The sequence below is a fragment of the Cladophialophora yegresii genome (assembly GCF_000585515.1).
Source record: "Cladophialophora yegresii CBS 114405 chromosome Unknown aczIN-supercont1.7, whole genome shotgun sequence".
In the NCBI taxonomy this organism is placed as follows: Eukaryota; Fungi; Ascomycota; class Eurotiomycetes; order Chaetothyriales; family Herpotrichiellaceae; genus Cladophialophora; species Cladophialophora yegresii.
In genome coordinates, this window is record NW_006913051.1 from 2,208,133 (window position 1) to 2,233,337 (window position 25,205).

The 25,205-nt window shown below is 54.6% G+C and overlaps 6 protein-coding genes across 6 annotated transcripts; 5 read left to right on the plus strand and 1 right to left on the minus strand.

Annotated features, from left to right (window-relative positions):
- Window positions 1-4,030: 4,030 nt before the first annotated feature.
- A1O7_09907 (uncharacterized protein) lies at window positions 4,031-5,779 on the plus strand (the record flags this gene model as incomplete). Its single annotated transcript, XM_007763891.1, has 3 exons — window positions 4,031-4,517; window positions 4,847-4,911; window positions 5,003-5,779. The coding sequence occupies 3 exons, from the start codon at window positions 4,031-4,033 to the stop codon at window positions 5,777-5,779; spliced, it is 1,329 nt and encodes a 442-aa protein (XP_007762081.1).
- A 1,414-nt stretch (window positions 5,780-7,193) lies between these two features.
- Window positions 7,194-8,423, plus strand: A1O7_09908 (uncharacterized protein; the record flags this gene model as incomplete). The annotated part of the gene is made up of 1 exon (XM_007763892.1): window positions 7,194-8,423. The coding sequence occupies one exon, from the start codon at window positions 7,194-7,196 to the stop codon at window positions 8,421-8,423; it is 1,230 nt and encodes a 409-aa protein (XP_007762082.1).
- Window positions 8,424-9,682: 1,259 nt separating this feature from the next.
- On the plus strand, window positions 9,683-11,707 carry A1O7_09909 (uncharacterized protein; the record flags this gene model as incomplete). The annotated part of the gene is made up of 1 exon (XM_007763893.1): window positions 9,683-11,707. The coding sequence occupies one exon, from the start codon at window positions 9,683-9,685 to the stop codon at window positions 11,705-11,707; it is 2,025 nt and encodes a 674-aa protein (XP_007762083.1).
- A 775-nt stretch (window positions 11,708-12,482) lies between these two features.
- A1O7_09910 (aspartate aminotransferase) lies at window positions 12,483-14,016 on the plus strand (the record flags this gene model as incomplete). Its single annotated transcript, XM_007763894.1, has 3 exons — window positions 12,483-12,684; window positions 12,771-13,699; window positions 13,855-14,016. The coding sequence occupies 3 exons, from the start codon at window positions 12,483-12,485 to the stop codon at window positions 14,014-14,016; spliced, it is 1,293 nt and encodes a 430-aa protein (XP_007762084.1).
- A 4,293-nt stretch (window positions 14,017-18,309) lies between these two features.
- On the plus strand, window positions 18,310-18,932 carry A1O7_09911 (osomolarity two-component system, phosphorelay intermediate protein YPD1; the record flags this gene model as incomplete). Its single annotated transcript, XM_007763895.1, has 3 exons — window positions 18,310-18,321; window positions 18,435-18,586; window positions 18,677-18,932. 3 exons carry the CDS (start codon window positions 18,310-18,312, stop codon window positions 18,930-18,932), a joined length of 420 nt encoding a protein of 139 aa, XP_007762085.1.
- Window positions 18,933-20,401: 1,469 nt separating this feature from the next.
- Window positions 20,402-24,760, minus strand: A1O7_09912 (uncharacterized protein; the record flags this gene model as incomplete). The annotated part of the gene is made up of 1 exon (XM_007763896.1): window positions 20,402-24,760. The coding sequence occupies one exon, from the start codon at window positions 24,758-24,760 to the stop codon at window positions 20,402-20,404; it is 4,359 nt and encodes a 1,452-aa protein (XP_007762086.1).
- Between the last annotated feature and the right edge of the window lie 445 nt (window positions 24,761-25,205).

A 25,205-nucleotide genomic window follows, 5' to 3' on the forward strand; every position in this document is an offset into this window, starting at 1 on the left:
GCGCTGGAGTACAAACCAGAGAGCTGCGTGACACTTTGGGATATCGCGGCCTCCAATCGAAGCGAGCACATGGACCCGGTAGACAGACCTGTTATGCTGTCTTGTCTGATGCAATGCAGCGGCTGGCGATCGATGGATGCAAAGCAACGAAATGTATGTACCTACCTACCTTATGTGTGTGTATACATGTATGGGGACGAGCAATGGAGTTCAGTTCTACGGCCTACATACTGGAAGTCGTCGTCGGAGTAGGTAGGAGTGTCCTGTTTGTACTGTGCACTGTGTGCAAATGTTAAAAACGAGGCTGGCAGATCGAGTTTCTGAGTTGTGTATGAGTCCAGAGTCCAGAGTCCAGGGTAATTATCATGGCAACGAGTCTTGCACTGCAGTGATTATTCCGGACGGGCACGTGATAAGGTACTGGACTACCAGGGACTGTACATAGGCAGGTGCTTATGTACCTACCACGGCCACCGGACGTACTCGTACAGTGCCCACCGTAATCGCGTCTGAGGCTGCGCTGCTCTTGATGAGCTGAGCTGGTCTGGTTGCTTCGACTGGACTGGGATCGGGCGGGATTGCTTCTGCACCCGGACTTGGACTCGCACTCGCCTCAACTTGTTACGGTCGACCGGTGGTGATGTTACTGAGCATACCCAAGTACCTATACCGGTAGATATCTACTGTATCATCGACCAGCGGTTTTTTTGTGAATTCCTACGCAGGACTCCGTACAACGTAGAAGCTACACAGCTCGTGTCGGGAGCCTGTTGGTACAAGTGCATACCTAGAGAAACACCCCACCTGGGAATGAAAACCAATTACTGTACCCTTTCCACAGACTCGACAGGTTTCGCTTCGTGCCGGTGGACCAGTGGGTTTTTGTCATATATAGAGCTCGTGGCGAGCGTAGAGGAAAGGAGAGAGTACAGTTAGACGGTGCCGTCACTCACGCGGGCGTGAGTAGCCTGCCTAGGTTTCTTTCTCTATTCTTTCGATGATCCGAGGCTGGGCTATACACGTGGATGGGGGATAAAAGTGTACATGTACCTATGTACATGTGCACTAATGAGTACTGAGTAGCCAGCCTGGCGCCCGACCGATAATCAAGATCCTACCTTTCCCTCCTGTTGGAGCTTCCAGTACTCGCGCTCGTGCTCGTACCGTGTAAGAAAGCTTGGTGTCCACTGTCCACCGTCCGCCGAGTATCCTTGGGCGCGAGGGCCACGTGCGGGTTGGGCAACGAAGATTCTGCTCCGTCATCGCAGCAGGGAAGTAAGTCGCTGCTCGTGGACCTGCGGCGGAGTCACGACCTGGTCTAAACAGGGAGGCACGATCACGCGTGGGTCTGCATGAGGGGGCTGAGCGGTTCCCGGAGCAAGAAGAATATGTGGCTGGGCGGATAGAAACGGTAATTCTGTGCTGAGGTCTGCAAAGCGCTCGGATACTTTATGGCGGCTTAAATAGACCTTCTGCTAGATCTGGTTGTCAAACGGATGCAGATGCTCGTGCCGGGTGGACGAGTAGATTCACTCCTCGGATTCACTTAGGTTCGTCAAATTTAGCCATGCCTTTCTGCTCCGAATAGTGACACCAATTGCCGCAGCCGGCATGAAAAGGCAGAGGCTGGTTTTGGAAAGCTGCCATAACGGTGAACCATGAATTTCCTTTGGATGAGACCAAAGAGTGGATAGGAATGAAATCCAGATAGAATTTGCTTGAGGATTTGAGCTTAGAAAACAATAGTCCCGAGCCCGAATAGGGAAGACAGTAGAGTTCGCGGTCATCGGAGTCGCGACGTTGCGCAACCTGTTCTTCACTGCATATGGAGAGTTTGGAAACCTTTGATGGGTGTCCGGCCCACTCGAGTGTACTTTCAAGTCGCGATTCCAGACTTCGTACCTCGGATGGAACCAGTTCAGTAGATCTGCGTCGTCGGCCCGCCATGTCGAAAGGCGAGTCTGGCTGGTTCCGTGCATGCAAGATCACTCCGGAAAGCACTGTAGGATAAACGTGGTCTTGGCGTGCGGCCTGAGCTTCAACCATATGAAGCTGTGGGTCCAGCAGTCTCTGTGCTTCGTTGTCGTGCTGGAGGTGCTCGAGCGGCTGATTGTCATTCATCCGGTCCCTCTATAGCATCTTCTATGGTACTGATCGGAGGGGTGGTTGTGCTTGGAGATCTGCTTAGCTTAGACGTTGTGATTGGGTTCCGCGCTAGGAGAAGTGTTCCTCGAGGTGGTCTGTGACGATGGCTGTAGAATGAGGCGTAGGCGTGGATACGGAGTACGGAGGCTTGTCACAGTAGGTCTTGCTATAATTACTCGTACATGGTACGTGCTTCATTCCAGCTGCCTTGCGCCTTGGCGTGATTGCAGATCATCCTTTGCTCCAGCTTGAGAGATGTGGAGGATTCTGACACGCGTGGAGGGGACAGGGGGGTTTCATCCTTTAACGACGCGGAATTCACCGTGAACCAGTGGTGCTCCTGTATCAGCTCCGGCGGCACAAAGGACCGTTCGGTAGATCAAAAGTGGGAGAGTCCAGTGGCAGCGGGATTTCCCAGACCGTGGGCTGAGCTGTAAGTTTCATCGAAGTAGCAGAGTTCGAGGCGAATGTCGGAGGAATCGAGCCTGCACCCTAAAGAGCCACTCAGGCGGCAAGTCTAAGCGTCTGCACGCCTGGAACATGCATACGTAACTGGTAGTTCCTGCCGTGGGCTGCGGCTTGGCTGAGCCCGTCGAGCCCATCGAAGGGGCCGTCGACGTTTTGGGTTGCGAATGAAATGTGGAAAGGCTTCCGGCTCGCCTCCGACACCGTCAACGGTAACTTTTTGAACCATCCACCGCAACTCGCCTGGCGAGGAGGCCATGCCATCCGTGTAATGAATATCTACTCTTCTTGCAGGTCGCCAGCGGGTTCTGGTGCTGCTGTATATCCATCTTGAAATTCATCGTCAACATTCTTTCCTTTATCTACTCCTGCTCCGTGCGTGGATGCGGCCAGTCCAACTGTCTATGCTTCTGATCCCGCCTTGCTCGACGGACGTCCACGCTCGACGCACATTCCGCCCTGTGCTCGTCTGCATTACCTGCACAGGTGACCAGCGCGGCGACCACGCCTTTACCTGGGAGACTGACCGCTGAGTAAACAGTCATCGCTGGGGCCTCGATCACCGCCCGAACGGTCGATCGACGTGCCAATGATTCCTGCAGTACAACTTCGCCAACATAAGAGGGAACCACCAGGAGGGACTGGTAGAAGTTGGGCGCTGGCGGCACAGGACAATATCAAGGCATCTGCGGCTCGTGGATCTGCAGCAATCGCTCCAAGGTGTTGACCTGGACCGGTGTCCCCACAGTGAGAGGTCGAGGCATCGAGTGACAAGAGAGTGGCCCGACAGAGCGCAGCAGCATAACTGGCGCGGAAAAGACACACACGAGACGCGAACACACAAGATTCCAGGTGTGAGGGTCGAGGATCTGGGCATATCACTCTTTCTTATCCGACCCTTCACCTCCGTTTCACCACCCGGCCGTTCAACTGAGACCGAGACTGTCACCGTGATATCCTGTTCCAGACCGGATACCAACGGTTCTGCACCACAAAAACAACGAGGCCAGTGTTCGCGCCAGAGGAAACTGTCTCGGTCGAAGAATTAGTGGTTGCCAAGGAGACTTCGAATTGCTGTTCCCCTTGTTTCCTACATTCCTGCTGGTGGCAGGTCGGTCATCACCCACTTCGCAAATTCAACTCCTTCGAAACCCCTTCTCAGCACCTTCGTTGGCGTCCCTCGTTACTTCAGGTAAGCCCTGCATCCAGTTATTGTGAGTGTTTTTGAGCTATGGGCTTTTGCACCAAGATATATGTGACAATAGTGGTTGGGCCAACGGTAACGGGGCTCGTGGTGCAACAGCGCCGTGACGTGCACTGACCTGGCACTGATCCCTTGCGGACCAAGGTGTTCTTCAACGCTTCGACTTTTGCCCTTGGTTGTTGTTTCTTCTTCGTTCTGTCACTGACAGGTTTAACCATGCAGTCCACGCGCCTCGGACCCGGCTTCACGGGCTTCCTGGTATCTCAGCGCGCAGCTTCTTATCAACGGTTCCAGGCTCTGCGATTGCCTATACCCGCACCGAGCAGAGCAAGGATGGACATCAACGACGTGCTAGATCCGGAAAAGCGCGCCGCCCGGAACAACGAACTACGACGATATCACCAGACCTTGCAGATGAACAACGGCTCAGGCTATGGCATGAGCCAAGACTCGACCTTCCCCAATCATCAGCAATCAATTCATCAGCCCGCTGGCTTGCCGTATAATATGATGGCTCCTCATCAACACAGCCCGCAACTCTATGCTCCTAGCTACATGGCCAGACATGACAGTCAGAGCTCGTTTACCGACGAGAACTTTGGACATGCTCAGGCGAAGAAGCAACCAGCTACAAAGCAATTCCCCTGTAGCTTTGCCGACTGTAGAAAGAACTTTGCGAGGCGGAGTGATCTGTCGAGACATGGTACGAAGTTTTCTCTTCAAGCGTTTGGAGACCACAAGTTGACTTGATCAGAACGCATCCACACCGGCGTTCGGCCTCATTCATGCGACTGGGAGTCCTGTAACAAGTCGTTCATCCAGAGATCTGCCCTTACCGTCCATATGAGGGTGCATACGGGAGAGAAGCCACATCTATGCAGCCATTGTTCAAAGGTGGGTTTGCCCTCTTGCTTGATACGATCTCTCTGCACCTGCGATACTCGGGAGCCGAGGCGCTTAGGCGCTCTGTGTTCCTTGTTCACGCCAAACACACTGCCGCCTGTCTCCAGTTCGATACTGACGAGCATCTAGCCCTTTTCCGACTCAAGTTCCCTTGCGCGGCACAGACGAATCCATTCTGGTCGACGTCCTTACAAGTGCGAATATGCAAATTGCCAAAAGACCTTCACGAGACGGACAACTCTGACAAGACATCAATCTCACCACGTTGGCATGACTCTGGAGCAGGCGCAGGCGCAGGTTACCGCGGCACTAACACCTACTACGCTTCACGACTCCCCCCAGTACGTGTCTCCGTCGGAAAGCCCTCCAGGGCACCCGTTTCAAGTGCCAAAAGCGGAGCCGGCTTCGCCTCATCCTGGACTGCCGCCCATGGTCACTGGCATGCAACGTCAAAACTCGGACTACGGATATCCACCTCAGCATCTGCCTCTGCCTGCTCACTTGCGGGCTGGCTTCCAGCAGAATGCGCTTCGGACGACAAGCCCGCTGAACGGCCAACCTCTTCACAACTACACGAGTGCACCGCAACCACAGAGGTCTAGCACATCTTATCCGACGGCATATGGGCCGCCTCAACCAATGGAGCCTCCAGCCAACGGCACAGCTAGTGGAGGCGCCTCTCCACACCTTGGGGCGTGGACGTCGCCTAACCCTGGTACCCTACCACCACCGTTTGCCGTGGACGGTTCCGCTTATCAGGAATCTGGCTTTGGTGGTCACCAGATGGGCTTGCCCCAGCTCAATAATCATCAGCTAGGCAACCATCATCTTAACGGGCACCAGCTCTACTACCATCCTGTGAATGGGATGGGAAGACCTCAGAGCACCGAACCCAAAGATTATGGCCTTCAACAACACCAAGCTCATATACCGCCCCCAATGCCGCTCAATCATGACTGGCACCCAGATACATTGGATCCTCAGCATCATCGGCAGGGAAGTTATGGCACGTGGCGCCATAACGTCACTGGTCGGCCTCCAAACGGCGGCCCCGACCACTGAGGCAATCTCCATCCCTTTTGTGTGGCAGAGCATCTCGTGGTAATGTGGATTGGCAGCAGCGTGGAAACCATTCTAAAGGTGTCCACGTCAACAAATGAAACATATCGATCATTCCCAGCATTTCAGCAACAACGAACAACAGGACACAGAAAATCAATAATGCCCAAGACCCAAGAACAACCAATGGCGCATCGACCGCAGTTACGCATACCCCAGCATCCTACTCGACCTTAAGTCTGCCAGGGCGGCTTGAAGGCTTTACTTCTACTCATGTATGAAAATAATTGACCGCGCCCAGTTCTGCCGGGATGGACAGGCTTTGGGCTTGAGGAGAGTCTATTAATATGGTCTAAGCAGCGAGGAGTCTGGCGAAGTCGGTCTGTCAGGGTCGAACCAATAGGGGGTCGGAAGTTTGCCAATCTATGACGAGGCGCAATCATTGCTGATGCGCAAAGGCTATCGCGATGAGCTGCCGCAGCGGGAGTCTGATTGCAGGGCTGGAACGGCCAGGAGTTTATGGACGGGCGGGTATGATTAGGCGTTGTCTTTGCACACAGCTTTACTACGGAGTTTCTTTAAGAGTCTTACTTGGGCCGGTCTACTGATTGGGATAATGTTATTTGGCAATCATCTGGTGACTGAGACCCAGAATAGTTCATGCCTTCTCGGCATTGTCTAGTCGCCTACAGTCGACGCAAACATGTCGCAATCCAGAGAAGTTCAGAATGATCTATCGCAAGTGAAGGCTCAGGTGGACCAGTCTCACGCACGCGCCGACAAGCCGGTATCTGACATATGCACGGACACGGACATCATCCGACAAAATCCATGTCGAGCTGCTGCAGACTGAGTCAATAGTTTACCGCTTTTCTTCCATACTCCATCCCATCTGGAGAAATAGACTAGCTGCAGCCCGGGCGTCGATCCAGGTGGAGACATGTGGTTGCCTTCGGTGTAGCGAGCTCGCTCGGTCGAGAAGGAGAGAACGACCGAACATGCTTCAGCCTAGGGAGAGCTGATAAAGAGAGAGGACCGCGCGTTCCTCGTTGAGAAGTATTCTCTATAACCACGGCCTCGACTTCGTTTCGGCAGAGTTCTCTCTTGCTGCTACAGCATACCAACTTTTCGCCCGACCCCAAGAGGCCGTTGCGAGGCACAAGCAACGGCAAGCACCTTCGGGAACCCCAAAGGTGTCAAGCCCGCCGGAAGCGATTCCGTGCTGATTGATAAGATAATCAGGCCAGGCGGATGCTGCACGACTCTCGCGCCCATCACGCCCAATATTCCCCCGAGCCGTGCCGTCATTGACCCCAAAAGACGCAATCACGAGTTAAAAGTGCGGTACCCCGGCGGGACAATGCCTTCCCTCAAAAACAAATCCTCCCCTTCGGCGACGACCCCACGAAGGGCCAAAATGTCGCTCCTCCGGCGCGTAACGACATTTCTGACGCCTACACAATCGTCGGCAAACCTGAACGCCGGGTTTAGCACCGCAAAGACCGAGGCCGATTTGTTTCCACCGACGGACCCTGCCATAGACGGCGAACAATGTCTACACGATTGCTCGTCGTGTACTGTCCACTACCCCGCAAAGTTCTCAATCGATGAAGATGACCGGTTGTATGGCCACGTCAAGGGCTTCAATGTACACCTTCTCGTCGGGACGGGCAAGACGGACTGGGTGCGGGACGTCACTGATGAGAAACATTCCGTCATGGAAGCCGTGGGCAAGGTTGGACTGGAGATGAGTGGGAAGAGGGGGAAGGTCATGCTGAGTGCGAGTAATTTTCCCAGCGGAGAGGAGTGTCATGCGCACGGCGAGGAGGAGGGCACAGCAGACGTGATGCTCCTGCCGAGCTGGAAACTCATCGAAAAGGTACCGCCTAGTAAAGCGGGCGCCTTGATGAGGGAGGTGGTCGAGAGGAGCAGCACAAACGACACACCTGTTGGCGGAAGGAGAGTGGTGTCGAACGGCGCGCCCAACGGACACACGGAAGCGGCGCTTACAACGGAGCAAGAGCAGGTGCAACAAGACGCAGAGCAGAAGCGGGCTGAGAAAGAGCAAGAAGAGGAAACACCGGACTTGTCAAGTCTGCAAATCGGAGGTGGCACAGCACCACAAGGGCTCTCCGAACAAGAGCTACAGGAGGAGTCGCAACGAGGGTCGACTCTCGACCCAGCCCCAATCCCACCATCAATAGCCACGTCGTTCAGGATCCGACCTATCCCTCACTCCTATCTCATCCTCATGTGCAGTCAGAAGACCCGTGATGCCCGCTGTGGCCAGTCCGCCCCTCTTCTGCGAAAGGAGTTTGAGCGCATCCTGCGACCCATGGGTTTATATCGCGATGTCCACGACGACAGGCCTGGCGGAGTGGGCATATACTTCATCAGCCATGTTGGTGGACATAAATATTCGGCCAATGTGATGATTTATCGAAGGCAGGGTCAGAAGCGGCCTGGCGAGGATGTTGGCGCACAGAGGTTGGAAGACGAGGCGGTCCAGTTGATTTGGCTGGCTAGGGTGCGGCCAGAGGATTGTGAGAATATCGTGAGGTACACTATCCTGCAGGGGAAGGTCGTCAAACCGAAGAGCCAGCTCAGAGGAGGTTTCGACCGCGAGAAGGGAATGGCGAGTTGGTAGTTGGATGCATACACGGCATAGAAAGATCGCCACAGTCAGCAATTGGCACAAGCAATGATAACGCGACTATGGAAAACAACATAATGATGGCGTGGGTCGCCCTGATCTCTTTGTCTCTCATCGTGGCTGTGTCCCGTACGACGGCGTGGGCCGACCTGACCTGATCTATCTCTTATGGTGGCTACGTGTTGTCAGCGATGCGAGTTTCTTTTATAGAGGTTTCAAAGAAAAAGAGTTTGAGAGGTATATCTGTAGACAACAGTCTTGGTTTTGCCCAATGATCATGCCCCGACGGGGCTTGTACACCAAGCTTGGGAATAAGACGTCTCCCCTCCCCGACCATCAGCCCGCCGAGCTAATCAAAGTACCCCGTTCGGAAGCCCCGCCAAGATCGCGCGAACGACCTCAAAGCAAAGGCGACGTCTCAAGGACCGAGCTCGAGCGCGACTGCGCCCGCACGGCATGTGCAGGGCGAAAGGTTCGAGAAGGGGTTGCTCTCAGTTCTGTCGACCGGGAAGATAAACATTATGGGGGGGCTAAAATGTGCTCCGCGCAGAGGGTCGAGATCGTCACGGACGTTCGGACCTCGCACTGCTTCTTGGAGAAGCAGGGAGGGATCGTTCGTGACGCAGAACTGTGGTTGAGAAAGGAAAAAGAAGAAGGAGAAAAGGCAAGAGAGAGGTGAAAAGAAAGGCTTGGGGGAAGAAAATGGATGCCAAGAGTTTTGGGCTACGAGGAAGTTTGGCCGAAGTAAAGTCACCCGAGCCTGCAGGTGCTGACAAAAAAGGGTGGCATGCGTAAAGCATGACAAGTGAAGACCCAGAATACTCTTCGCGCTCACACGGAATTTGCGGTGGTCATAATATATGGAATTGGATAAGCTCACTCTAGGCTTTATGCGCTACTTATTGAAACCAATATTATCGAGTGTCGTCGCTAGAAGATTAGTTGAAAGATAGCGCTAATATATACGGAGTATGCTGTACCTCATGGTTGGTCTGGTCTGACCACGAAAGTGCGCCAGTTTTTATGTCATTTGGGCTCCTCACTCATCTAGGTAATTAGCGCGGGCTGCGCGGGCCTCTGCAACCTTAGACTGCCTCGACTGCGCATGTCGCCTTCGTGTCATTAGGCACCTCTTGCTACTGGAAACCGCACTCTCACCAGGCATCTCTCGCTGCTCGACACCTTCCTGTGTACGGTCTTTTATCTATCCTCCCCTCTGTCGCTCTCTGCAAAGACACTCGTCCGTCATCATCATGGCTTCCGCGGCAGATATCGAGCAGATGAACAAGCTCAGAAAGAGCCTGGGCCTGCCACTCTTAAACGTAAGTGGACAGCCTCCACCGTCGTCTGAAGGACCTACATTCAAAGAATCAAGAGCTGCCACTGCCGCCGACGACGATGGCGACCAAGGTGGAGACGCCGAGCCCGCATCGACCCTAGAAACCCGCGAGGCAGCGGGGTTCGAGAACTGGAACCAACTCCGTGAGGAGGAGAAGAAAAAAGCATTGAGAGAACGTCGCAAGAAAGAGATACAACGACAGAGAGATCTTGAGGCGCGGAATCGAAAGCTCGATGGCAGGGGGTTAGGTGATGCTGGTGGCGATGAACACGAGATCGATACCAAGGCTTGGTTGAGGGGCCAGAAGAAGAGGCAGTCGAAAATCGAGAAGGAGCGCGCGGAGAGGTTGGCCCGAGAACTGGCGGAGCGGGAACGAGAGGCTGCGGTCGAGTATACGTCCAAGGACCTTGCGGGCGTGCAGGTCGCGCATGAGATTGGGGACTTCGACGAAGGATTTGGCGAGCAGATTCTCACGTTGAAGGATACGGAGATCGGAAAGGGGGATGAGAGCGAGGACGACGATGTCCTGGAGAACGCGGACATCGTGTCACGGGACAAGCTGAAGGAGAAGCTCGATCTGAAAAAGAAGAAGACGGCCTACAATGTGCATGAGGATGCCGAGAAGGGGCTCCTCTCGCAGTATGATGACAAGAAGCGCAAGGCGTTTACTCTCGACGCGCAAGGCTCGACCGTCGAGGAACGCGAGGCCAAGAGGCAGCAGATCGGCGAAAAGCTCAAGAATACGATCAGCCTGGACATCCTAAAGGACGAGCCTGTGTCGGATTATCTGGAGCTCAAGATCAAAAAGCCAAAGAAGGAAAAAAAGAAGTCTAAGCGCCAAAGGCCTGTTGATGAGGATGAGGATGTTTTCCCTCCAGCACAGAGTGGGACCAATGGCGACGCAATGGATGTGGATTCTACAGTCGCTGTGGCTCTGCCGCGGGCGAGATCGCGAACCGCAGAAGACAACTTAAACGATGATGACGACCTGGCCAGTGCGCTTGCTAGGACTCGGCAGGCGGTGTTGAGGAAACAGAGGAGGAGACCCGAAGACATCATCGCGCAGCTCAAACAAGAAGAGGACGAGCAACCTGTCGCGGATGGAGAAGGCGGTCTCGTCCTCGACGATACCACGGTGTTTCTGGACAATTTGTCGTCTCGTCCCAGGGACGAGGAGCCGGAGCGAGGGGTCAAGAAGTCGATCGAGCAGAACGATGCGGAAAGCCCGCCGGCCCCTCAAGTCAAACAGGAAGACGAAGACCATGCCATGGGCGAAGCGTATGCCGGTGTTGAGGATGAACAGGAACTCGTCAACCGGGTCAAGCGCGAGCGCTCAACTGTCACCCCAGACGTGTCAGCCACAGGCCTCGACGAAGAGAAGTCACTCGACCAGGGTCTGGGGTCGGCGCTCAGTCTGCTCCGCCAGCGTGGGATCTTGAAAGAGACGGACGCTGGCGACAAGAACAAGCTGTACAAGGATCGCCAGAAGTTTATCGTCGAAGCTCGTCTGCGCGAGCACGAGAATGAGCAGAAGGCCCGCATGCAACGTGAGCGGGATCGCCAGTCCGGCAAATTGACGGGTCTGTCTGTCAAGGAACGAGAGGAACACGCTCGATGGCAGAACACCCAACGAGAGCATCAGTCATCAATTCAAGCGGCCGCCACTTTCAACAAGGAGTACAAGCCCGATGTGCAGATCAAGTACGTGGACGATGATGGTCGGCTCATGAACCAGAAAGAGGCATTCAAGCATCTGAGCCATCAGTTCCATGGCAAAGGTAGTGGGAAGCTGAAGACCGAGAAACATATGAAGAAGATTGCCGAGGAGAAGAAGAGAGAGGCGACGAGTATCCTGGATAGCAGCGAGGCTACGGGTATGAACAACGCTCAGGGCACGATCGGGAAGAAGAACAAGCAGGCTGGTATTAGGTTGGGCTGAAGATCCGGACATAGTATCAGGGGCTGAAGGACCATTGAGGTTCGTGCTTCCGAAAGTGTCGTACAGAGTATGTAGTCCTGCTGAGGACGATGCAGCGGCGTTGGTGTCGCACGACGCCATGTGGAAACTGTCAGGGGCAGCGCGAGGCGCACAGTCAGTACTGTAACCATTTAATGCGTGTGCTTTGTGTTGTGCCGTGCGCTGTGCCTGGGTACACAGTAGGTCTCACGAACAACGTTGAACAATGAGGCCGGATCATTGGCGGCTCGGGGGCATTTGCGCCGGCTTAAAAACAGCTGCCACAGAGTAAGCACTCTTATTGGCCCACACGCCGCTTAAGTTGGTAGCTCTGGTGCCATGCCGTGTCGCTTTGTGCCCATCCCACGCGCGCGATGTCGGAGCCTGGAACGGGTTGGAGCCCCAGCCAACCCCAATTCCAGGGACCAGAGCAGGCAGATGAGGCCGTGGGAGCAGCAAAAGGGTAAATTAAAATCTTGGAGAACAGATCCGAAGTGACTCTGCTGTAGCTTTGCCTGCGGACAACGGAGCTAGTTTTCTTCATTCTCCATCCATCATTCTCATCCCTTTCGAGGTCAATCTGTATTCACAGTGAACTGTGCTTCATTCCATCTCCGTTTCAGCCTGCGAGGAGATCCTAAGTCTTGCCTGTACAACAACAGCAGCGAGCGTCTTCTTCGACTTGTCTTTCGTCTTTCTTCTTCGTACTTCCAGCATAGACTCCATATCGTTTCACACACCTCCGATCACAATCACAATGCTGTCCACCCTCCGACCAGCGGCGACGCGTGCTACCTTGCGGCAACAGGCCGTCAACCCCCAAGTGGTCCGTCTCGCCGCCGCGGCGTCGACATGGGCGCACGTCAAGGAAGGCCCTCCCGACGCCATCCTGGGCATCACGGAGGCGTTCAAGAAGGACAGCTTCAAAGAGAAGATCAACCTGGGTGTTGGCGCATACCGTGAGTTTTTAAGTCGTCCCTGCATACATGTTTTATCCTCAAAGGGATACGGGGCACACGGATCTCTAACCTCGCACTCATCTTAGGTGACGACAAGGGCAAGCCGTACGTCCTCCCCAGCGTGCGCACGGCCGAGCAGAAAGTCGTCAATTCGACTATGGACAAGGAATACGCCGGCATCACGGGCGTCCCGTCGTTCACCAAGGCGGCCGCCCTCCTCGCGTACGGGCCGAACAGCAAACCCATCGCCGAGGACCGCGTGGCCATCACGCAATCCATCTCCGGCACGGGCGCGCTGAGGATAGGCGGCGCGTTCCTGCAGAGATGGTACCCCGGCAGCAAGACCATCTACATCCCGACGCCGTCGTGGGCGAACCACAAGGCTGTCTTCTCCGACTCCGGGCTCGAGGTCAAGCAGTACAAGTACTACAACAAGGACACCATCGGGCTGGACTTTGACGGCATGATTTCTGACCTGCAGAGCTTCCCCGAGGGGTCCATCGTCCTGCTGCACGCCTGCGCCCACAACCCTACGGGCATCGACCCTACGCAGGAACAGTGGCAGCAGATCGCCCGGGTCATGAAGGACAAGAACCACTACCCGTTCTTCGACATGGCATACCAAGGGTTCGCATCGGGGGATACGGACAAGGACGCCTACGCGGTGCGCCACTTCATCGAGCAAGGGTTCGGCCTGGTGCTGGCGCAGTCGTTTGCCAAGAACATGGGCCTCTACGGCGAGCGGGTCGGCGCGTTCAGCATCGTGTGCGACAGCGCCGAGGAGAAGAAGCGCGTGGACAGCCAGATCAAGATCCTCGTCCGGCCGCTGTACTCGAACCCGCCCATCCACGGTGCGCGCATCGCCAGCGAGATCTTGAACGACCAGGGCCTCAACAAGCAGTGGCTGGGCGAGGTCAAGGGTATGGCGGACCGCATCATCGAGATGAGGGCCCTGTTGAAGAAGAACCTGGAGGATCTGGGCAGCAAGCATAACTGGAATCACATTACGGATCAGGTACGTTCAAATCCTCTGGCTCGAGTGAGCTTGCTGCAAGATGGTTACTTGAATGGAAGAGAGAGGAGAGCTGCGCAAGCTCGTTACTCTGAAAGGAAGAGAGAGAGAGATACAGAGAGGTTCTCATGCTAACGTATCTTCACGCACGTTTCTAGATCGGCATGTTCGCCTACACCGGTCTGAAGCCCGAACAGATGGACACCCTCGCCAAGGAACACTCTGTCTACGCGACCAAGGACGGCCGTATCTCCGTGGCAGGCATCACCACGGACAACGTCAAGAGACTCGCCGAGGCCATCTACAAGGTGACCGGCTAGCTGCGGCCACGTTGTCGTGCGTGTTGCGAGATGCGATCCGGGGCAGGAGTCACCCGTGATCTGAGGGAGATGGGTACAGAGGGGTACGGCAGTCGAGTGACCAGCCAATAGACTCCCGGAAGGGGGCATCCATGACGGGAAGAGAATTTGAGACTGGAGAATTCAATCATCTCGATAGCACCTATCGTGGCAAAGACGCGGGTTTGCTTCTTACGTGCCATCTGTCGACTCTCCCGTCTCAGGTCTGCATGGCTTCTTTCTTGATTGCGGCCAACAAAAACTATGTATCAACACGATATCCAAAATAGACGGAATGGTTCGGTTCGGTTTCTTTCCAAACTCCTTTCGCTGTATTTCCTCGTCACAATGTCGCATCCACGTCGATCAGGAAGCTCGTTTGAGGCAAACACTGGTCGAATCGGATAGAGGGTCGAGCTAATCGTTGATTGAGAGCACGAAGCCTTATGGCGTTCGTATCCCTGTGGCTCTTGCGACATCAGCCACTCCCGATAGGGCTCATCTGTTCATCGCCGTCGAGGAACATCGCAGTCAAGCCTCGTCCCATAACCTACGTGCCTACTCCGTACCTGCATGGGACTTGACCGTGGCGACTTTTCATGCCTCGGTGGGGGAGAACGGGGAGATGCACAGTCTGGAGCTAGTAAAAGGTGACTGACTGACTGACTGACTGTCTGGAGCCGTCCCTCATTGGTATCGTGTCTATCCCTGGCAGAATGCGCGTCGAATACTAGATCAAGCAGGAGTCAATAAAGAAAGTGTTCGAGGACAGGAGGATGAGTTGAAGATCCCGCGATTGATCACGCTTCCACCTCGGTTGGTCACGGACAGATCGCAAGGTCGCGTAGGCTTTGAGCCGTCATCATCTAATTACGGCAATTCTGTTTTGCAGTCTCTTGCTGCCTTGAAGAGGGATTGTGACTAGACTATTCATGTCTCGATCTTGACGGAAGCCCAAGACTGGTGTAGAGGTGGCGGAAGGTGCCGAAGCATTCTCGCCATCGATCGTGAATGTTTTCCGTCTGCGGTTCTGTCTGGCTGGGCATGGTACTGTGTAGAGACATCATGGAAGGTCCTAAAGACAGGTCGCCGAATGGTATTTGTCACACAAAAATGTCCGGAGAGGTATGCCATGTGAGCAAATCGCAGTATTGGTAGATGTAGCAGCCAATGACAGTCGATCCTGGTGATTTGAGACCCCGCTTCCGGAGACGTAATGCGCAGGTTGTTGACTCGTCGAACCCCATTTTGCGATCTGTGCTGGCACAAGGCTCGGAACAGATAACCGGACAGCCTGATTGTGCCATCTTGGATCGCCTCGAGTCTGAAAAGGCTATTATCCGATGAGTCGAAGGTGGCTATCGAGGTTTTGGAAGCACCACCATCCGAGCCAGCCTTGCATTTAGCGTCTTCGGGTGATTGTGGTAAACAGTCAAGTGCTTGTACTGCGGTAGCCGTAGGTAACTTACACAGTACTGTGTGCTTTGTACTGACAGGACTCGGATTGCTTGTGTGGACAGGCGATCGGCCCCTTCTCCGCTTCTCGCGTTTGGACGGCCATGTGGACTATGCATGAATAACGGAGGGTCACGCTCTGCCGTTGCTCCGAGTATCTTGGTTGGGTGCTGGCCCTTGATACAGCTCTTCTTTGGGAAGACCGTTATTAGTCCAAGTATTTACTCATTGCTGCTGCAGTTAGTCCACCCGTTGACAAGCTGCCCAGGTGCTGGGGTCCCACCAAGGTCATGATGTTTGTGGTCCATCGCCCGGTGGTCCCTCACCCTGAGGAGGACGCTATCATTCTCAGGGTTCTTGATCAGTTGATCGTTTGCTCGTATCTCCAGACCGCTGCAGCTCCGGACAGACTGCGTGATTGGAGTGCCGTAGCAGAGGCATGTGCGTTGGTACGAGGTACGGGTGGGGATTTGGACGCTGGTTTCCGACCATATCGCAAGCCTTGGCCCTTGGACATAACACCCATGAGGGTTGGGTGGCGCAAAGCTAGGACTTGGTGCACTGGAGCCGAGTCGGCGTCAATCTGCGGGTTGACATCATTGGCTCCCGGCTGTGCGCCTACTCATCTGATAGGTAAGTACCCAGCACGGTGTAAACTCTTCCTGCTGTTGCAGCTTGAGCGGCGGCGTGGGCTGCATAAAGGAAGCCACCAAGCCCGCAGCGGCGCTAAGCCCAAGAGCTGGAGGTGCAGCTTTCTCGGAGTCTCTATATATTCTGCGACGCCCTTCTGTTGTGCTGGAACTGGCGACTCACGCTCTGCTTGTTCCTCTGCGACGATGACGGACCCTTGACGCTGGTCGACGTCATTGTGCAGGGGGAGTTCAGGCGGAAATTTGACGTCGACAGAGCAGCGTAGCAACAATGCAGAGGCCGGGTCTCTTGCCAAACGAGGGGCACCTCCCAGAGACTCCTCCCACTACGCTGGCGGCTAGTTGAAGGGCGATGTTCCCCATCGGAGCTCGATTGCAGACGACTCAGAAGTGGACTGTGCATCGCCAGACAACTGGGACTGCAGTTGCACAGGCATGCCGTCAGCTTTCCCGATTCATGCTTCGCTGGTGTCGATCTGCCGTATTCCTGGCTGGCAAGACAAGTGCCAGGAATGGATCAAGGGGATCTAGCGGTGCGGCTGCTGTGTCTAAAATGCTCCTGCAGGAGCGGGCAGAAGGTGGTGGACAGCATTCCACATTCCCCCTTCCGAAGCCCGGTAAGCGTTCGGTGCTTGGCTGCTATTGGGAAACCACGGGAGAAGTAACTTCATGGCCACGCAGGCATTCCCCACGCGACGAGCCACCCGTAAGCTTACCGAGACCGAGATAGCAGCTGTCCACCGTCCACAGTAGTCCGTGGGACTGTGTAGAGGTAGATTGTAGCCATCCGAATAGCGAGTGTCGCGGCCCCAACCCGTTCGTTTCCCTCCAGGGCAAGTGGGTTGAAACAGGGCGGCTCGTATGGTTTGCCTCTGCCTCCCTATCAGTGGTGTGGCGTCCCCAATTATCATAATCATTGCATTCTTTTCTGGCAGAGTCGGACGAGTAGTATCGAAGCACCCCTCAGCCTCGAGTGTCAGAGGTCACAAAGCCGCCAAGCAACCAAGTCTTCCCCAGCTCAATCTCTTCAGCTCGGTGTCAAGTCAGTGTTTGATCGTCTCCTTGCAACAAGCATCCGAGTATACGACGCGGTTGGCCTGCATCCCGACCTCAGGGTCCGTGTTCTTCCTTTTTCTTCCATCCGTGTCTCTCACCGCGTCGAGTAGCGAGGTGTGATTGTGCTTGGCCCCCGCTTGACCCTCGCCGGTGGACAAATTCGTGGTTGATCTGCGCTGCCGGACGGAGATCTTGGGCTCGGTTGCTCGCGAAACAGGACGCATCTCGCCAGGTCAGTATCGCTGGAAGTAGCCGGTTCACCCGAGTTTCGCGCAGAGAGCGGCGCCTGCGATACATTAGCACCCGTCTTGCATCAACTCGGGGGCGGCATGGGAATTTTTTTCTCGAAACACCGGCCCCGCCCCTGCGAAGCAAGACAACCAGATCTGTTCCTGATACCGTCCGCAGGTCGAATCCCTCAGCCTCAACCACTGGTCGCGGATCGCTAAACGACATCAGGTAAGCAGTTCTCTGTCCGACCCGTTCCTCCCAGCGAAGAGCGAGTCGACTGGGAGGGGCCAGTCCCCAGCCTTGAGTCAAGCTTGGGGATCAGCAGTCGACAACGACGTCGGATGTACGTCACTTCTCACTGGTGGAACACCCTCAAAATTCACCCGATTCATTGCGGTCGCTCTTGCTGGCGTTCGTCGACTGCCTTGCTCCTTCTTCACATCGTTGCCAGTTCTACTGTCCTGGGGCAGTGATCTTTGCTGATTCCCAAAGTATCCTCTGCTCGACCGTTTGCGGCTTCCTTGTCTTCTCTCCTGGGTCTGAGGTCGAGGTGTGTTGTCTTTCTTGCACTTTCTGGGCCGTATCAGACAGTCAGGATGTTGGAAGCAAAGGAAGTCAGTCTTGGGTCAGAGTGCTGACGATCTGCTTGCAGACAGATTGTGACCCTTCCCTCTACCTGCTGTCCTCATATTCGGCCCACCTCCCTACTAAAGCCTGGTCTGGATACCGGGCACATCTGTAACAGTCACTGCCGGACCGTCGAAAAACCAAGGCGCGCTTCGTTCATCCATATCACCAACCTGCTTCAACTCACACTTTCAACACTCTTTGTGCTTGTGAACTGAAAACGACTTCTGTCCCAATACCTGTATCCGTCACGACAATGGCCGACGAGGTAAGTGTCACAACTCATGGTTGCCGCAGCGATGTCTTCAACACCGCCGCTTCTGCCGCGAGCCACCACGCCGCGCTTCTCTGGACCCAGCTAATATTTTGCACGCATCACAGCTAGACTTCGACTTTGGCGATAATGTCGACAAGGGTACCTTTGAACAGATCCTCGACATGGACGAAGAGGACGATCGTGACTTCAGCAAATCGATAGTCTTTGGGTTCTTGGAGCAGGCTGAACAAACCTTCGGCAAGATGGATACAGCAATGTGAGTTTACACGCTGCTGGTGCGAGGGACGCATATCTGCCGATACCTTCCTAGTGCTCTTGACCTCAGCTGACTGACAATGTCCCACAGGGAGGAGAAGAACCTTCCAGAGCTGTCAAGCTTAGGTCACTTCCTCAAAGGATCATCTGCCACACTGGGCTTTACCAAGGTCAAGGATGAATGCGAGAAAATCCAACATTACGGACACAAGAAGAACGCGACTGGTGAGGACGACGAGCCGGACGAGAAAAAGTGTCTGGAGATGATCGGCAAGAGCCTTACGGAAGCCAAGAAAGCGTACGGCGTCGTCAATGAACTCATGAAACAGTTCTACGCAGACTCGTGACGACTTCTGTCGCCCAGGTCGCCGTTACCAACTAACTACGAGACACACCATGGCATCGACACCGGCAAGACAGACCTTGGCCTCTGGGCTCCCACGGTCGACTGAGGGACTTACCACGAGATGAAGTCACCTTGAGACCATCAGTGAAAGATGACATGAGCTGGCATGGCTATTCGGACAAAAGATTCATCGAGACCTTTCTTTCCTTCCCGCATACAGCGCTCCTGAGGTCCTGGAGGTTAATGGAATCTTGCTTCTTCATGCAGGCTCACCTAGCTCAAGACATGATGATCAAATTCATTCTGGTCGACAGTACAGGAGACTCTTCATCACTGGCAGACTATAGGTTGAGAATTTCATCGTCTCTCTACCATCGTGCATCCCAGACCTGTTGGTCTTTGCGTCTATTTGGCGCCGCCTCCTCTGTTTTCAAGAGGCAGTCAGTTCACATTCTCGCAGCCATCCCTGCAGCGACCAGGCCGAGTAGTTGTGTCTTGTCCTGTGAGTTCCTGAACCTGACATGGTGTCTATGGAGTTCCTTTCCCACATCTTGCCCAACCGCAACACTAAACTGCAACATGATAGATGCCATGAAGCATGACGCACCCAATCCAAGCTCGTGCAGACTGTTCATGAGCGAATGTGCGACGTGGCAAAGGAACAAGGACACGAGACACAAAGAGGAAAGGACTATACTGACAGACGTGGCTGGCGACTCCTTGTGACTCCATCACTTCCGAATTGCTTAATTACTGCCTACCACTCAGCTACAACAAGACCACTGTCCGACGTGAAGCCAAGCCAAGTTCTATTAAGCAGTCCTGCACTCGCCCCCTCTCTCCATGTTCTCTGGTTGGAACAGTGAGAGCATCATTTATGATGTATAGTACACGGTAGGGACAAAGATCCCTTCAAAGCAGCACCACTAGTGTTCTGCCGGACTGCACGTGACTTCGCGACTGTACCACCACGACCGTGTCTCTGTATAATTATTCGTACCCCGTAAAACTCACCCTACCTGGGCACATCTGGAGACTCGAGTAACGCATAAGCCAGGCCGCGTGTGAAATCTGAATGGTTGCCACCAAGATGAATCCAGTCACGCGCACCGGCCTAGAATGGTATTGAGTAGCGTCATCAGCGGTCATGTATGTTCACCAGAAGAAACCAGCTCTACCTGAACAAACTTCCATGTGCTGTGTACAGCCCAGCCTCCCTACGATCATGGATTCGTGGGTAGGTATGATCTCCGTACAAGAAAATCACAGAGAGAAACCGAGAAGAAATCGCCACGTCCCGTCACGCACGCCATGCAGTTGTTGTTCCTCCTCAGCCTGGCGGCCCGTGGGGCATCTTCTAAAGCCACATCCTCCTCTCCCATCGCCTTGTGGCGGCTTCTGCGTCTTGCTACATAGTGGGCGAGTTTCCTCGCGGCGATCTTGAAGTACTCTGACCGTTCAGCGATGCACCTACCCTTCATCGTCTTCTCCGTCTGTATCCCTCCCGACTTGGCGAGATCCATTCACGACGTCCCGCCCACGAAGTCGACTCGCTGCTCGGGCCTCGTGAATTCGCGCAATCGCCCTGTGCGTCTTTGCCAGCCTCTTGTAGTCGCCGCTCCTCTCGTACTCCTCGGCAAGCTGCTTGTAGCACTCCAGTGCGTGGACTCCATACTCCCTCTCGCGACCATGCTGCTGCCTCTGCTGCTGAGATGAGGGCGACAGACCATCAATGCTTCTCCTGGCACGGGCGAGTTCCTTCGCCTCGGAGTTTTGAGACTCCTTGCTGGCGGTCCGCTGGTGGTTGCCACTGTCATGGCCTTTATGGTTCGTCGTGTCTGCCGGATTCCTCGCAATCTGGTCGTCGTCGGACTCAGTGCTGGTGAGCAGGTCAACGAGTTCTTCGACCGTGCCCACCAATTCTTCGAGCGCCGTCCACAAGGCATCATCCGGCTGATTCGCTATCGTGGAGAACAGCTCGAGCAACTCCGTGATGAAGATTTTGCGGCTCAACGCCTCGTTCGCGGTCGCCGGCTTGGCCTTGAGAACCGAGTTGAGGGCGCCGATGATTTCAGTCTCGATCAGCTCCAGGTCCTCGCTGAGCGCCCACTCGCTGACGATCATGGTCTGGAGCACTTCGACGGCCACCTTTCGAAGGCTTTCGTGCATGCTCAGACAGAGACTGATGGTGGGGGCCACGAGGCTGGGCACATACTGCACTTGATACCCGCCCAGCTTGCGGATGTTGTACCTCCGCTGGTCGTCCGCCGTGGCTTCCCAGCCGAGACTTTCCCAAGCTCGGCGGAGAAGGTCCGCTCCAGATTGACGAACGTCGCCCGCAATCTTCCACACAGCGCGGCGTTTTTGTTCCGGGAAGAGTTCGAGCGTGAGGGCTGGTGAAGAGACAAGAAGGAGGAGGGTATCGAGGAAGGACTTCCATAGTTGCATGTCAAAGCTGTCAGCGTCTTCTGGCTTTGGAAGGTATGATGAGACAAGGAGTGTGGAGAGATGGTTCAAAATCGTGAGGGCCGAGGAGTGGTGATAGATGTGCAAACTGAGCCATGTTGTGGGGAAGGCGTCGTTCCCCAGGAGTGATCGTAACACGGCGAGCGTCGAGGTAATGTAGTTCGACAGTTCTGGTCCTTGAAGTTTCAGGGTTGAAGGTGGTCGGATCTTTGCGATAGTAGATATGAGGGACGACAGCTCAAGCAGCGTTTCATCGAACTGATCATTGGCTTCGGATGGCTTCGTCGTGAACGGGTAGGAGTCTGGGAAGAGGAGGGATAGTGATCGCCGCCTGGCAGTACCTTGCTCTGCAATGGCTTTGTACGCAGAGATGAGTCTCGGCATGAAATCGTGGAGGTGGTGAGTAGGAAAACGCGTGAGCTCGGCGACAACCGAGCAGCATAGTCGCACCTGTTCCCGCCAGTCCTCCGTTCCGTCGTTAGGGGTCCAGAACGGCGTCAGCCACCTTAGACAGCTCTTAACCAATAACCTCCGATCTCTTTCGTCGACCCAGATCTGGTCTAGCTTGGTGTAGTTCAAGATTAGGATGATCCTGTACAAGAGGAGCTTCCCGGTGGCTTCCTCGCATGCGTCCATGAAGTCAACCGCGACATTTAGGACCTCTTCCTTGCTAAAAGCTGGCAACAGTTCCGGAAGCCAATCATGGAACTTCTGGACAAGCAGGGTCTTGCTGCCGACAAGGGCCGGTGTCTCGCTTCGCATCATCATCTGCAGTCCAAACAGGATTGCTTGCATGTCTTCCTTGAAATTGGAGTGCTTCTCGTCGCCATCTCTCTGCTGGGAACCGAAACGTCGCTGCTGGTAGGAGATGATGAGGATTCTCATAAAATTCTTGCCAACTTTAAAAAGCGCTCTCATGTCGCGAGCACTCTGAGGATCTGATACACTCTGTAACAGCCGCGTAAAGCTGCGGATGAGACAAGATGCGGCGTATGGGAAGCGGAAATGGTTCTCGGTATACTGTTCAATCAGAGGGCCCAAATTGAATCTTCTGTCATGGACAATTCCAAGCACCCACACAATGTCGTTAAAGATCAAGTCTTCGAACTTTGACTCGCCTGATTTGTGCACCAGGACGCCGAACAAAGCATCTAATACCTCCTTGAGCTGCTTGACAATCTCGATTTCTGGAACAAAAGTCAGCTTCTGGAGTATATCCAACAGCTGAACCGATGTCTGGTGCTTCCAGTTAGTGAGGCTGACCAGGTTGCGATGCTGGGAATATTCCGTGCTGCAAAGGTGAGTGAAAACTTCCAGCGATGCGATCGTGGCCAAGGCTCCCTCATGAATAGTCTTATAACTGGCGTTGTTCCAGGGTAGGGACAAGTAGGCGCCACGCCCTTGAACAATGCTGGATGTAATCTTGTCGTACGCGTGGAGAATAAGTGAATGTTTGCCGTCACTGACGAAGGCTTGCTTGTCCCATAACGGCAGCCAAGCCAACGCAAATGGGAACTCAGGTGCATCCGCGATGCTCAGGACCAGGTGACTTTCGGGCACTTTTTCGGTAGGTACTCGCAGGCAAAGTGTCTGATCCCATCTGTGGTCCAGCTCCACAGCATTTGTCCGGAAGGCTGTTACTCCCGCGCCATTCGAGGATGGGAAGATGCAATGCTCGACACGTCGTCCAGCATTATCACGAACCTCCATGGTAAGTTGGAGATTCTGAGGCGAATGCGCTTTGATCGGCGCCACGTTCACTTCGGGATGGGACAGAAATGAGCCGGGGGCAAGCACAGCCCTGCTCAAAGTCAGGTAAATGTCCGTACGAGGCTTGGTCGGTGCTTCGGAGAATCCAATCTTTTGGGTCTTGGTGACCATGTGCATTGAGGTCGGAGTGTTCTTGATCAGGGTGTCCGCATCTGGAGCGGTGTAAGGTGTCACGGTCACATTCACGGTAGAGATTTGGCCCGACACAATTAGACCTTTGCCGGCACTGTCCAGGAGCTGGGACTCTACCGGGTGAGACTCGGCACCCTTCTCGTCATCGCGCTGTGACAGGGACCAGATTGTAACACTCTCTTCGCGCGGCTGGCGCTCTCTCATAATACTCGCGGTGTCTAGAACGCCAACCCCGACAGTTCGAGGAACGGGTGGACCTGCTGGCTTGCTCTGACCATCTTCCTCTTCTTCGATGATTGATGGGGTCGATGATCTGTCTTGCGACTGGGGTGTTGTTCGTCCGTTTTGAGCCGGCTGGGGTCTTTCGGCATTCCTTTTCTTTCCGAACATTAAACTCGACCTTCGCTTGTTCAGAGACAGTTGCCGTTGACCGAGTAGAGTCCCATTCCGTGACGGTGGCCTAGTGGAAACGCTTCTTTTGGGCTTCCTAGGAGGCTCAGAAACCACAACCTTGACGACCAAATACAAGCGACCATTCGTGCCAATATCATGATTGCTCAAATCTGAGAAGAGGGTCTTCATGTTGGCGTTGGCAGTAGCACTATATGTTTCCGAGAACGGTTTGAGATTCCCATCAATGTCCCTTTGATACAATGCGATATTTATTGATGTCGCGTCCGTTCCGGAGCCGGCAACTGACCTAACCTCGAGCAGACAATGATGAAGTGAGGTTGCTTTGGGCTTTTCCACGGGCGAGGCATTCAGCACGCTCATGACCGACTGCAACTTCGCTAGCTCTATGGCCGAGTCCTGCGAAGTCATCAATCTGCCCTGGCGAGCGGGATCGCGGACAATGACCTCGCCGCTAAGCATCTTATTCCCTCGAACCAGGTCCCATACGGCATCATGGCGGACCTGGATCCTCTCTTGGGTGGTTAGGACGTCGTTGAGCAATTCTCGTCTGGCGTAGTCAAGCCGTGTGGTGGTCTCTGACATATGGTTGAGAAGATGGTATCGTCGCCGTAGAACCAGGTCCGGGAGGTGAAGAATGTACCATTCTCGTAGACAGGAAGTGATTTCGTCCACTAATGGCTCACTCGTTGAGGTCGGGGACTCATCGCCAATCTTCAACATTGGTACCGGAGCAGATGGCTTGGGTTGGCCTGGCTGAACCAGGGTCTCGACATCAGGGCCCAGCTGTTCTCGAACATCTATGCAGCATCTTGGGAATATGCCAGAGAAGACGCGGGCATCGCCGGCGGTCCTGCCATTGGGTGTCAATGCAGATAACATGGTGGGCGGTGCCACAAGGTAGCCTCGACACCAGGCGCCATTTTTGCCGCCTTGTTCGATGACATATAACTGGTCACCAATCTGAAGAGGCAGTTCTGACGGTGACGCCGAGGGCTGGAACGGGTAGATGGCAACCGCATACGACAGAGGCAGCGGCTGCCAGGGCATATTAATGAGGAAGTTGGATTCCTCCTTGCGTCGAGAGAAGGGCTATCGTGAGAATGTTGTCCGGGGGCGGATCTCACGCTGGCCGTGCCCGTGGCCTCGCGATGATCTGTGGAGTGTCTCCAGGGGCCAGTGCGCGGTTGTGCGTGTTCTCGTGGATATTCATGAGCCGGCGATGTCAATGGCCATCTTACAATCGGGATTTGCTGGTGGGTGATACCATGTCGTTTAATCCAGTGCCGGCCGTGTCGTATGCGGTGAGAAGGAGCAATTATCAGTCGTTGACTGCCTCTTGCGACGCGTCCACTCGAAGAAGAAGTTTCCGGAGGTTTGAGAGGTTGACGGCCGTTCAGCCGATTGTGATCCACGATGCGTCTCCCCGGCTTTAGCCGCTAACTATTTTGACCCCTAGCCGCCTAAACTTCCCTCGCTGGGCGCCTCTAGTGAA